The following is a 14,579-nucleotide window of genomic DNA, read 5'->3' on the forward strand; positions in this document are numbered from 1 at the left end:
AGCTCGTTGCGTATTTCACATTGATGCTTGTGAAATGTTCATTATTGGTTGTAATGAAAATGTTAATGGCTAAAATACAATAATTGGAATAATAATATTTTACTAGAGACGTAGAAAAATTAAGTTTGTTTTAATGAAATTTATTGATCACGTTTTATTTCCAATTCTGGTGGGATTATTATTGCTTAGGTCTACTTTTTTTTTCCAAAGGATATGTTTTTAATTATAGCTGTTAATTTTGTTATTATTTTTATTTGTTGCTTTACTAGAGACGTAGAAAAAGTCTGTTACAATAAAATTTATTGATCACGTTTTATTTCCAATTCTGGTGTGATTATTATTGCTTAACCTCATCCCACTTTGTTAACTACGTAAGCCTACACTACAAGTACCGGTACACGTAAGTTACTCCATTAATTCATATTTCCATTATTATTGCTGTAAAGGGAAATGCAAATTAATATTTATTGCTTTCATAGTTAATTATCGCTATAATCTTGAATGAGTGAAGCGATTATAGTAAATTTCAGTTCGTTTTGCACAAACAAAAATAATATTAACCTATTTCTTGCAGGTATCTCCGAGTTTATGGTGGAATTTAATATACTTCATTAAAATAATAAATTAACTTTATGCATTTAATATTTCAATAATGGAAGGTGTTAATTTTTCCAAAAGAACACAACGAAAGTGTAACATATTTTGTCGTCTGCTAGGAGAGAGATCTGCGATGATGAGGCGATAGTAGCGATCCTAGTGGTGGGCAACTACCCATGTTTGCATTTTTACTACATATTGAACTTCGTGACTGTATATAGTAGACTGTGCTATTATCATTAAACTAAAATTATAAATAGGATGGAAATTTCAATACATTTTGAAATAAGAGCTGCACTAAGACTGAGTGGTGTATGTTATCATAATTTTTAATAATTATTAATAATATTATAGGCCTATCTTATCTGGGCATTATTTAACAATTAAGTGCAAAAAAATCTATAGGAACGAAAATCTGGTGGGTTTTATGATGTATTTGGTGAGTTTTTGTAAGCGTGCAGTGGTTTTTCGCAAATTGGAGTTGGCAACACTGCTGCCCCACTTCCCGCAGTCTACTATCTCACACTGAAGAGCAGCTAACAGCTCTACTGTTAGAACTTGGCAGGATTCAGCAGGAAAATAAAACAAGTGAGTACAGTGTGAAGTAGATGTAGGCCTAAGTTATCAATTTAGCATGTCACATTTTCTATATCAGGCCGCCCAAACTACGGCCCGCACGACACAGACGGCCCGGCATGGCTTTTTACTAAATCACTATCAAGTTCAGAGTTTAATTTCTTGAACCCGACTGATAAACGTGCCTCGATAGTGAAACCTTGCCTGGCTGCGCGTGGGACGGTTAGCCTATTTTGTTTTAGTGATTACGGTAATGTAATTTAAATCCCAGAAGTTTCAAAATTGATTTATTTTACGACGCTTTATCAACTGCTATAGTTATCTAGCGTCTGAGGGAATCTTAATGCCAGCGAAATGAGTCCAGGGTCCAGCGCTGAAAGTTACCTAGCATTTGCTCTCAATGGATTGGGAGAAAATAATCAGGTAACTTGCCACAATCAGGATTTGAACACGGACCCGCTCGTTTCACAGACACGCATGCTAGCCGTTACTCCACAGCGGTGGATTCATAAAAGTAAGATTGTTGAACTGCATTCAGACATTGGCAAGGTTTGTGCTTTACCAGAGGATATCCGCAAATTTCTCGAAGAAAAAGATCGCCTGTGTAAACTGTTAAGTGATTAATTGATCCCTATTGATTATCCTCCTTAGTAATTCTTATTGACTTAAGGGGACACTATACTGAAATTTCCAAGTTCCGTATTCTACTTATGAAGTTAGGTTCACTTAATTTTATTCACTGGTATATGTGGTTAATAATGACAAATGTACAAAATGTCATCCTCCTGTGATCAGTGGTTTGCATATTATTAAAATATTGAATCACTTTATATAAAAAGTCCCTTGCGCCACAATTTACATTATTCTTAACTAATATTCACTTAAATGAATCCTTATATATGGCCTATGGGAACAGAATTTACTATAGGGTTTTGCTGTAAAATTAATCAGTAAATTACTACAATTTTATATCATACAAGAATAAAAAATAAATATATTAATACTCATAATAAAGTCCGCCGATTTTGCTCTGTAGTAGCGTGTCTGCCTCCAGATTAGCCGGCCCGGGTTCGATTCCCGGCGGGGTCAGAAATTTTCTTGTAAAATTTCTACCTCGGGACTGGGAGAGATGTGCACCAATATGCCTGGGTTAAATCCCAAATCTCTCCGCAGTGCATATGAAAGGAAGGTATATGTCACTGTTGATAGTGATTCGTCCGTCGGTGCTATTACACAGGAGTGGGCTACGTGCCGGCACCGGGTTTCCCCCTCTCCCTTCCTCATCATCACCATCCTCACACATTCTCTACACCACACTTACACGAACACTTAAGATACACTCACCCTAGTACACGACATAACTCTTCACAGATGTATAACATGGCCCGCCGAAGTGGTGTGCAATTTGAAAATGGGTCACAGTCCTGCCATCTATTCGCAGTATGCAGGCCCCGAATCACGCAAAGTGAAGTGGGTAGGCATTAAACACACGCACACATAATCATAAAAAATTCCTAGTAATTTACCGATTCACTGTACAGAAAAATCCAATAGTAAAGTTTGTACCAATATATATAAAGAATCACATAAGTGAATATCTGATCAAAATAATGTAAATTGTGACGCAAGGGACTTCTTGTATAAAGAGATACAATATTTTATTAAGACAGACTATTAATGAAACTAAAACCATTTGCCTATCATACTGGGATGAAATTTTGTACACGTGTTATTATTAACCAGATACTATTTGTAACTGGCAGAAGAAAATGCTTGTAGTACGACAAAAGGAGAATTTTCAATCACTAATTAGATTTGTATAACGTAAAAGAAGCTTTTCTTAATGTCTGTCTTCACAGGATATTTAATTAATATTAAATCGAAGAGTTTAAAAATAATATTTTAATTTAGTTCTTTTAACGTAAAATAAGCATATCGTATTTTTATTTTTTCCTTTGGAGTTTTAAAAGTTTTAAAATTTTTCTTTTATCACATGACGTAAGCAAAATTATTGTTTATGTTCTCTAGAATATTCAATTGAAATGGGATAGTAGAAATATGCCTTAATCTTAACCAATCTAGTTTGAAATAAGCGTACGGTACCTTATCATCTGCGTTTACTGAACATTTAATTAAAATTAGGTTGTAGGGTTTATTTTAACTTTTTTCAAGATTTTATTTAACGTGAGATGAGCAGTGCTCATTCTCCACTCTCAAACACAGATTAAACACAAAAATTAAACGGTATATCATTGCATTCTTCTTACAAGTTTAAAAGCAATGTACGTGTCAATGATCTTCAACATCCTCCCATTCATAACAATCCAGTTGAAGAGATACTTCAGAATAACACAGACTTATGTGCACTTCCTGCTGATTATACAGTGTTGCACGATTTCGCAATTATTCATGTATTTTAAAATGCACATTTTTCTGGAAAACTGTTCAAAATACAGCAAAATGATATTTGATTTTTTGTTGCTTTTTACTAAAGCAATCATCCACATTAGTTACAGTTCATCCTCTAAATTGGTAATAAAAATAAGATAAGTCAAACACTGAACAAATCAATAAATAGTCTAATACTCATCTGATTTATCGGAATTACAATATCAATTAAAATATTTCGTTAATTTCGTTATTAAATACTTAAAGTAGTTAATTTTTATTACTTTTTTACTGGTAGAACCCTGTAGATTGCAATGCAGCGTTGGGCAGGACGAGTTGCCGTGGTGACGGGAGCCAGTGCAGGTATAGGAGCAGCTACAGCTGAAGAACTCGTCAAGAATGGAGTCAAAGTTGTCGGACTGGCGCGAAGAATAGACAAAATTGAGGTAAAAAAATTAGGTAGTTTATGTACGAGAATTTTACAAACAAACACTATTGAAATCTCATTCATTATAAATTGAACAACACATTTTAAAATATAATTAAATAATTGTTACAACTTAGAGCATCTCATTCACCTACAATCTAAGAACCAAATTTTCTTTTCTATTACCACTTCAGGAACTAGCTGAAAGCCTGAAGTCTCAACCTGGGAAATTGTATCCGCTGAAATGCGACATCACCAAGGAGACAGAAGTCCAGGAGGCGTTCAAGTGGGTCAAGTCCAACCTGGGAGGAGTGGACATCCTGATCAACAATGCAGGAGTGGGCAAAGAGAGTAAACTTTCAAGTAAGTATGAGTTGAATATTACTGATGTAATTTAAGATTTTATAATCAATCGAATTCCCTTTTCTCTTCGACTTATTTGGGTACACAGCGTATCAGCCGCGATCGATGTAAGACACCATCACCAAAAAGCATAATTTAAGTTTAGCCTTCATTCAATTAAAACCAGTTTGTAGCCAAATTGAAATTTTCAGTATTTAAAAGCTCAACATTTTTATTCCTAACAACAATATTATAACAGTACAGGTTAGCATCAAACATCCTTCAATCTCGGGCTGATCTTATACAAAGTGTCTGTTGGTCACGTATTTTCTACAATTCCTTGTCCACGGAAGTAGCTTCAAATTTATATTTTCAATCAACAATAGATAAAATGCGATCGTCATTGGCAACATTTTGGGATTCCAGCTGGACCAGTCGACCACTGGAGAGCTATAATAGACCTCAACGTTCTAGCCCTGAGTGTCTGCACCAAGGAAGCCCTCCAGAGTATGAAGGAGCGCGGGGTAGACGACGGACACATCATACACATTAACAGGTGATCATCGTTTGTACAAAACTTCGTCTTCGTTAATTGCTATCTGCCACGTTCCTGAATATTTGTCTTGCGTAATTTTTTTTAACAAGAATGTGGTTATAAAAGTGATCCCTGCAAACTTCCTCTCAAATGATATTTTGTGCGAGATCGTGCGCATTTGCTTGGTTTCCGCACAAAACCAATCCGCGGAAAGTCTAAAATTCCACATTCAGTATTCCCAACCTAACACACATAACAATTTCCCTTTTCTTACAGCTTAAGTGACATATTCATTTTACTGCTTTAGGCTTTTAACATATTATTTTTAGAGAAGTTCAATATAGTAATAATTATAAATAGGAAACTTACCACTGCAATTTCACCTAAATTGCACTGTTAATTATTGTTTTTAAATATTTGCAAAAATTAAGTAAACTCTACAACTCCACTAAAGTTACTGCATTCGTGATGCAAGTAACATTAAGGAAGCGTGAAAAATCAACAAGATTCCAGATGCCGATGTTATTACTGCAATATGTTATATAAATAATATTGTTAAAATATCAAAATGAAAAATAAATCATTACATAACCTTACCGTTTGTTTTAAGTTCGAATTTATAGACTGGGGGAAAAAAAAGACAGACGTATATCACGGCCTGCTGGAGTATAGTAAACACAGAAAACATTTTATAGGAACAATGTTGAAGATAGATATTTTTGTTTTGCAAATTTGCCGTCATTAAACAGAAACCAACATGGAGATTTCATTGCAACTAATTAGAAATTCCTCTTTCAGGTAGGGCCTATGTAATAAACGATCTTCGCACAAAATAATGTACGATACACGAGCGGTATGTTTTCTTTCAATTCTCGGAAATTAAAAAAGCTCAACTCGTTTCGCTTTTTCAAACTTTTCCTCGAACATGAAAACTTCAACATACCGCTCTTGTAACGCATATTACTATTTTCTACATCATCAATATCAGTAATGCGTGCATTAGTTCTTAACTGATATAGCTTCTTGCATATTACAGTTCAGACATTTCGTATTCTGTAAGTAACTATGAGAAGATACTGTGTTGCTGAAAAAAAAAATTATTTAGGAAATTTTATGAAAATAAAATTTCTGATACAGAAGAAAATTAATTTAGCATGACGTTCACCTGTCTCTATACGCTATTCCTCTTAAATCCAGTATACTGATTAAACCGTAAGTAATGCAATTAATTGCAGGGGGCTATTCTTTGACGTATTTCAAACAAAGACGTTTAACACGTTTTCGCTCATTTTCTTTTCCTATTCGAGACAATTCTTTTATAATTTATATGTGAAACTGTTATACAGTATATGTTTACACTGACTATCACACTTTTACTACGTCATACTACTTTTGATCAATAAAACGGTATGAAAGGACGTCTTTCAACCAATCATGGCTACTTATCGCACAATTTTATCGCGTCCCTAGCATTTGTTTAATTTTATCGCTTCCCTAGCATTTGTTTATTTTTATCACTACCTAGCATTTGTTTCTTCGTTTGCCAACATTTCAAAATGCACTGGTCTGGACGTAAAAAAAAAAAAAAAAAAAAAAAAAAAAAAAACAGAAAATTACAAACCACTCCAGTCGATGCACAGCAGTTTCAAAATGAATCACATTGGCATTCAAGAACAAGAATTAATAAAGATCACTGGTCATAGCTATGCATCTTCCCTGAAACCCTATTTACAAGTAAATGAAGAGCACCATTCGGAAATCCTGAATAAGTTGAGGGATACACCATGTACATCAACGAGTTCCACTTCTTTTACGCACACGTCCAATATAACATCAACTGAACCACCAACCACTGAAATATTCAAATTTGAAAATTGTACTTTCAATAATTGTTCCTTTTAAAATTATTCATCTTTATTTTTTATTTCATCATCGTTAATTAAAAGGTTTCTTGTTTATTTCGTCATCCGTAATTAAAACTTTTCTAACACTTGTTTATATTATTTAGGTTATGTTATAGCTTCTGCTATATGATATTATAGTTAGTCACGTATCAGAGATTGTTTAATTCTAAGATTTATTGAAAATCATCTGTCAAGTGACGTTGATTACTGGGATCCGGACAATTGAAGCGGAATGCAACTGTTTTAATGAAAATGAAACTGAATCAACAAAGCCTTCTTGACTAGTAACCGTCCACAGAGTTCAATGAAGATTCCATAGTTGGCACAACTGATAACAAGAAAACAGCTAATCTTAACACACTACTGCCATCTAGCGTGATATTTGTAATGTTGAGATGGTACAATAATACATTTGAAGACCGTTGTATTTTCGTAAGTCAATTAATATTTTATTGTATTGGGGTACTTCGTTACTTCTAATCTTCATATACTTTCTTCTAATCGTGTAACAGTCAATTAAATCCCTCTCGAGTTTTGATTTTCTGTAGATAAATCAAGCCTCTAGTGAATTACTGTTGAAAAATTTATTTTCACAGTGAAAAGTTACATTTGTTCGGATCAAATTTCTGCACATTTAAAGGACAAAACTAAAATTATTTCTATTATTTATTATCATAATATAGTGCTCCCTTAAATGTACTGAACATAATGGAAATTAAGTCAATGGTTTTCCCAAAGCACGCTACGAAATGTTTCATATAAATCACTTTTTATCTCGAAAAGGAAGCAAAATTGTATTCAACTTTTTGTTTGAAATATCTTGAAGCATAACATCCTGAAATTAATGACATTACATACGGTTCAGACTGTCTTATAGTCCAAAATTGTCCTGACCTGGACTAAGCATTAGATTTGAATCCTACATATTTCTCGTAATATTATCTAACTTCAGTAACACTGAGCTGCACTCACAGCTAAGTCTTGTGTGTACAGCATTTCAGGACACAGAATTCCCCAGAGTGAACATGTAAATATGATGTACTGCGCGTCCAAATACGCTGTCACGGCTCTGACAGAGGGACTCCGACGAGAACTGGTGCAGCAGAAGACGAAGATAAAAGTCACGGTGAGTTTATAACACTCATTACTAAAGATATTTGAGTGGCCGCATATTCAGTGTTGCTAAATAAAAATGGAAGTGGTGCAAGATATTCCTAAAGCCTGGTTAAATCATTCCTTAAATGGTTTCTATGATCGAGTGACACATTGTAAAGCAGCTGAGGGCTACCAATTTGAACATATAATTTAGAAGGTGAGCTAGCTTTGTTTTACGATGAAAGAGTAATGGAATGGAGAAAAATTCTCTCCGGCGCCGGGATTTGAACCCGGGTTTTCAGCTCTACGTGCTGATGCTTTATCCACTAAGCCACATCGGATACCCACCCCGGCGTCGGACGGAATCGTCTCAGTTTAAGTTCCAACTCTTGGGTTCCCTCTAGTGGCCGCCCTCTGCACTACGTCATAGATGTCTATGAACGTAGGACTGAAGTCCCGGCGCCGGAGAGAATTTTTCTCCGTTCCATTACTCTTTCATCGTATGATGACGCAGAATATCTATATGGAATTATCATATGTACTTCGGTACATTAAAATATTTATAATTCGTGATTTAAGACGGCGCTTATTCCGTCGGATCCCGGCCAACTAGCCACTCACAACGAGTGCACCTCAGCACATGTGTGGACTTCAGTCCTACGTTCATAGACATCTATGACGTAGTGCACAGGGCGGCCACTAGAGGGAACCCAAGAGTTGGAACTTAATCTGAGACGATTCTGTCCGACGCAGGGGTGGGCATCCGGTGTGGCTTAGTGGATGAAGCATCAGCACGTATAGCTGAAAACCCGGGTTCAAATCCCGGCGCCGGAGAGAATTTTTCTCCGTTCCATTACTCTTTCATCGTATGATGACGCAGAATATCTGCATGGAAATATCATATGTATTTCGGTACATTAAAATAATAATAATATATAGCTTTGTTTTGTTATTGTTAAGGAAGGAGTATCTTATTATTTTAATATTCGATACACTTTTCTTCATTGATTAAAGTTCTCGTTAACACTTTGTTAAAAACATAAAATTTACACTGTCACACGTTAAAAGTGTTAAAATTGTTTAAAAAGTTATTTACCTTCGACAGACGGCTCGTTTCGACGCTATTTATCGTCGTCTTCAGTGTTGGTGGTTCAAGAGACACTGAAGACGACGATAAATAGCGTCGAAACGGGCCGTCTGTCGAAGGTAAATAACTTTTTAAACAATTTTAACACTTTTAACGTGTGACAGTGTACACTTTTCTGTTTTCTTGACTTAGCAACACTGAATTTGTACAGAAGTATCGAGTATGGGTACTTTTTGGAAAGCTCTTAATGGCCTCTATTCAAAAATAAAAATATATATTGGGTGTTCCATTTAAAATAAGAGAGTTGGAGTTACCTCCGGTTAAACCGGAAGTAGAAAAAACTCGGTAATACCATTATTGAGTTCTTAGTGTATGGTTATCCTCACATACCAAGTTTCATATCACTGAACCGTATGCTTCGAAAGTTATTTAGGTGGTGCGGGACTTTTAACTAACTCTGTATACGAGTATTTGAGGTAGTGTTGCGTTTTCCGGCCGATATGTAAGAAAATAGCGATATCTTGAAAGTGCTGTGGTTAATTTGCAGAGTATCAGTCCCGGACTAGTGAAAACAGAGTTCGCAGCGGCGACTGGAAGTCCAGTGGATCCTGAAAAGATCTACAGTAATTCAGCACACCTCGACGGTAAGGACATAGCGGACGTCGTCTTGTACGCCCTTGGAACTCCTCCACACGTACAGGTACGCAATTTCTCTAACAGTATAACTTTAGTATGCCAGACCATGGCTGTGTAGCATTGTCATAATATATTTATGCTCGACCATGCCGAAACGTAGTAATTATACACCTGGTAGCAGACCTTTAATGCATGTCATTAAAGTACACCTACTCATTAAAGGTCAGGTCTTTCAGCCAATGACGACTCAGGTTACAACTGTTCAGTCAATGACAGTTCAGCTTTCTACCGTTATAAAACCGCAAGTATCGATTATTCTCGGATATGCAATCGAAAGAGAATTAGCGAAAAGTCACGGAGGCTGGAAATCCAATACTGTCGCAGAAGGTTATGTTCTGTTACTATAATAATTAGCGTTAATTGTAATAATATTCAAATAAATTCAATTTGTCATCTCGTTTTTCAATGTCTAATTTAATCATTATTGATCAGAATTTAAAATGGCCTCATCACATTACTTATCTTTGTAAGAGGCTTCGTAAAACAATTTATAAATTCGTTAATCTTCGCTGCTACTTACCTATTAGAGTTTTACGAAATGTTTATTTGGCCATTATTCAGTCTATCATTCAATATGGTATAATTGTTTGGGGTGGAAGTACAAAAATTAATCTTAGTCCGTTAAATTTACTACAAAAACGAATAATTAAAATTTGTTTGAAGAAACGTTTCGATTATCCAACTAAATTAATTTATTCTGAATTTAATGTATTTAATATTGAACAAATTTATAAGTATACGCTGTTAAAATTTTATCATAAAAATCGTAATAAGTTTGTAGTACAGACACACAATTATGACACAAGACGAAATATTAATTCAACATTAGTAGAACCTAAATGTCTCACATCTGCTGGTCTAAAGCATAGCATAAATTTTGGCCCTCGGTTGTACAATGCTTTAACTAAATTACACCCAGAACTTCTAACATGTAACCCACTAACATATAACAAGAAAATTAGAAACGTGTTAATATCTTAAATTTGATTAAATAAATTTATAGCCTATGTGTATGAATTAATCAATCTATATTATATTTGTATTCTATAATTTTGAAATATATATTAATCCTACTTTTCACGTGCGATATTATTCTTCTCTAGTGTTAATATTATAGTATATACTTAATTCCATTGCCGCTGTAATTATATTTTAGTTCCTATTTTATTTTACTTATTTATTTATTTATATTATTTTTTTTATTTTAATATTATATCTGAACTGCGACCGAGCACGAGCGCTGCTCATTCGGTCTCAAATTTTGTTAATACTACTGTATCTTCTTTTTATATTGCTTGTATTATTTTATTTGTATTTATCTTTGTTTGTTTTTGTAATTATATTTCTTTATTCTGTATATTTGAATTTAAATAAATAAATTTAAATAAATAAATAAATTTCAATGTTATCTCTGTAGGTTCTTATGGCCTAGCAAGGTCAATGTGGATATCTGTTCCTCGGAAAAAAATCAATACTTTCGCGTCTGCGCACATCTCACAACATACGGGACATTGCTCCAGGTCAGATACAATTAAAATTAATAATATCAAGTTAGAAATATGGTCGAGCATAAAAAGTCGTATGAAACTCGCCTATAATGGTAATTAAGAAGCTCGTATGAAAATTATGAAACTCGCTTGCGCTCGTTTCATAAATATCCATACTCACTTCTTAATTACCTTCATTATAGGCTCGTTGCATAATGTACTATTATCTACATTATCTTATAAAAATTCTCACGTGACAAAATTCAGATGTCACACATAGGTACGAAGAAGAACATCGAATAGGTATAAGATAGATTTAATGGCAAAACATATATTTTTATCGCCATTCATATAGAGGTATTTGCCATAAAGAAGCACAAGCTTTATAAATGAGTTAAGATCGTTTCTAAACCTCCTTCATGTTGCTCTCCCACTTATGACCAACAATCGTAGCCTATTTGTTATATACTTACAATTTACTTACAAATGGCTTTTAAGGAACCCGGAGGTTCATTGCCGCCCTCACATAGACCCGCCATCGGTCCCTATCCTGAGCAAGATTAATCCAGTCTCTGCCATCACATCCCACCTCCCTCAAAACCATTTTTATACTATTTTCCCATCTACGTCTCGGTATATACAGTAGGCCTATGTTTAAAAATCTTTCTATCTCGTCCCGAAAACAACTCTCTCACGAGAATAAAATTTTGAATAAACGCTTCATCTGAAGAGAAAGACATAATTATTTTTTGTTTAGAGGAGGTCATCAAGTACTGTATAGTGTTCCTTGACCATGTTGAACCTCTAGACAGCTTTACTTTAATTTGTATTATTTTTGTCACTGTTTGCATTATTTGTATTTGTATGTGTTATCTAGTAGGATGGAAAAGAAGGCCCTATTGCCTTTATCCTGTCAGATTAAATATATATATATATATATATATATATATATATAATAATAATAATAATAATAATAATAAAACAAAGTCATTTTAAAGCGAAGTTGATTATAAATGGGAGCCAAACTTTTTTCATCAGAGTATAATTTTACGTACAAAAACAAACAACTTTAGTCTGAAACATTTTCATTGAACTCTTATTTTTAAAATCATCATCATCATCCTTCACGAATTAGGCCTCTGTAGACCTGTTTCGGCCCCATCTAGCAGTCTTCTTAAAGGTCTTCCTGGTCGACGATGTCCTCTAGGTTTATATTGCATCATAATTTTTGGTATTTTTCCATTCTTCTTACATGATCTAGCCAATTGAATTTGTATCTGCTGATTTTTTCTTCTACTGACTCTACTTCTAATTGTTCTAAAATTTCTTAATTCCTTTTTCGGTCTAAAAGAGTATATCCTGCTGTCCTCCTCAAAAATTTCATTTCCGTTGCTTTGATTCTGTTCACGTCTTTTTTCTTTAATGTCCAAATCTCGCTTCCGTATAGAAGGGTGGGTAATGCTAGTGTATTATATATTTTTATTCTTGTAGATTTTTGTACTAATTTAGCTTTTAATGCATTGTTTATTATTCCTAGAATTTGTGTAAATTTGGTAATTTTCTTGTTCACATCTTTTTCATTTTGATAAGATATTTCACAACCCAGATAATTGAAATTTTGCACTTGTTCGAGGCATTGGTTATTGTGTATTATCTTATTTCTGACTGGGTCTTGTCCTAAAAATACCATTACTTTTGATTTTTGTGCCGAAATTTCCATCCCAAAATATTTTAATATTTTATTTAATGTTTACAATCCTCTTTGTAAATTATACTCTGAATTGGAAATTATGACTTGATCATCGGCATAGAGTAAGGTATTTAATGTTAGAGCACTGGTTATTTTGATTCCTGATGTGTAGATATGGTTCCATTTTAAAATAATTTCATTTAAATAAATATTAAATAAAGTTGGTGATAGTGGACAACCTTGTCGAAATCCATTATTAACTAATTTTCTTTCGGATATACAGTTATTTATTTTGACACTTATTTTGCTGTCTGTGTAGATTTCTATTATATTTTGCAATAGCAAATTTGGAATATTTTTTTCTTGTAATATATCGAATAAAAGGTCTCTTCGGACTTTAGGACTTTATTTTTAAAATATGTAACAAAATTCAAAAACATGATTGTGACTCAGATTTGTTTTGTTTACCTTCCATATAAACACAAGACTCGTTTTAACGATTAATATTTCCACAACCGTTGTAGAATGAAGTTAGAATTTGAATTGAAATTGGAGAGGGGCACTACCACCCAGTACTGCTACTTTGCAAGATCTATTGCGCTAACCCTCAAGTTAGGCAGATTTCGAGCAGACAATCTCATTCGTGCTTAGGCCAGCCTCCTCCATACGTTGCCAGCCGGCGTTCCGAGAATGCTATGGAATGACGAAGAAATGGAAAAATGTTGAAATGATGTGCATGACTAATACGGGGAAAAACGGGAGAACCCGGAGAAAAGCCTCAACTGCCACCGTGTCCGTCACAGAACCGCCAGCATTTTCTCGTATTCGGTTGAGGGAAAACCCCGGAAAACTCTCAGGCAGGTAACTTTCCCCAACCGGGATTCGAACCCGGACCACCTGGTTACGCGGTCAGACGCGCTAACCGTTATTCCACAGGTGTGGACACAGAATATTTTTGTTAAAGGTACAAAATCAACCTGAATTTTACGGCATGTTTATGTTGACTTTGACAGAAGTTTTTCCCAAATGTAAAGCGAATGTCAGATAATCCAATGCCGACATCTCGCACACATTTCACTAAAAATACCGTACATTTATGACCAGTTCCACCAACGATAGAAAACCAGGCAGTTCATACGACTTTGTTAAATAAGAGATTAAAAAGAGAAATATTTTCAGGAATTAGTATCTTCAAAGAAATCAACTCTGTAAAATTACAGCGTAAGATGCAATTTTTAGATCTTAACCTACTTCTGCTTTCAGGTTCACAATTTTCATGTTTGCTAATTTGATTTCTCTTTTTGTTACAGATCCATGAGGTCATCCTCCGACCTCTGGGCCAGGTATTCTAACCTCCTCAACCAGAAGAGTTTTTCATTTGGTATCAAAATGTCTGATCCAATGTACTAATCAATATATTGCAGTCTGAAGCGAACTCTTGAAGTTATTTAATTCCCGCCCTCGAACTCCTTGAATAGCCCTACATTCTGGTGCTGAGTAGTCCTTGCTCTCAGTCTCCTACATCCTTGTCCTTAGAACTCACAATCTCTTCGAGAAATACCAATATACAGAGTGATTCAACAGGAGTAGTAAATATTATAGGTGTGGTAATATGGTCTATTCTGAGTAAAAGGTTTATATAAACATGTGTCCAATTTTCGATGGGTGTGGACATACAGCCAATATCAAAATTGTTCCACAGACATTTTAGGAATAAGATATTTCAGAAATCTTCAATTCACCTTTAAAATGGCT

At 34.5% G+C, this 14,579-nt stretch overlaps 1 protein-coding gene across 1 annotated transcript; it reads left to right on the top strand.

The window, feature by feature from the left end:
• Positions 1-1,056: 1,056 nt before the first annotated feature.
• On the top strand, positions 1,057-14,259 carry LOC138700943 (dehydrogenase/reductase SDR family member 11-like). The gene is made up of 7 exons (XM_069827388.1): positions 1,057-1,185; positions 3,860-4,007; positions 4,183-4,351; positions 4,757-4,886; positions 7,763-7,895; positions 9,499-9,651; positions 14,135-14,259. The coding sequence occupies exons 2-7, from the start codon at positions 3,876-3,878 to the stop codon at positions 14,174-14,176; spliced, it is 759 nt and encodes a 252-aa protein (XP_069683489.1). The 5' UTR covers positions 1,057-1,185; positions 3,860-3,875; the 3' UTR covers positions 14,177-14,259.
• The last annotated feature ends 320 nt before the right edge of the window (positions 14,260-14,579 follow it).

This window comes from Periplaneta americana, chromosome 6 (assembly GCF_040183065.1).
Source record: "Periplaneta americana isolate PAMFEO1 chromosome 6, P.americana_PAMFEO1_priV1, whole genome shotgun sequence".
NCBI lineage: Eukaryota > Metazoa > Arthropoda > Insecta > Blattodea > Blattidae > Periplaneta > Periplaneta americana.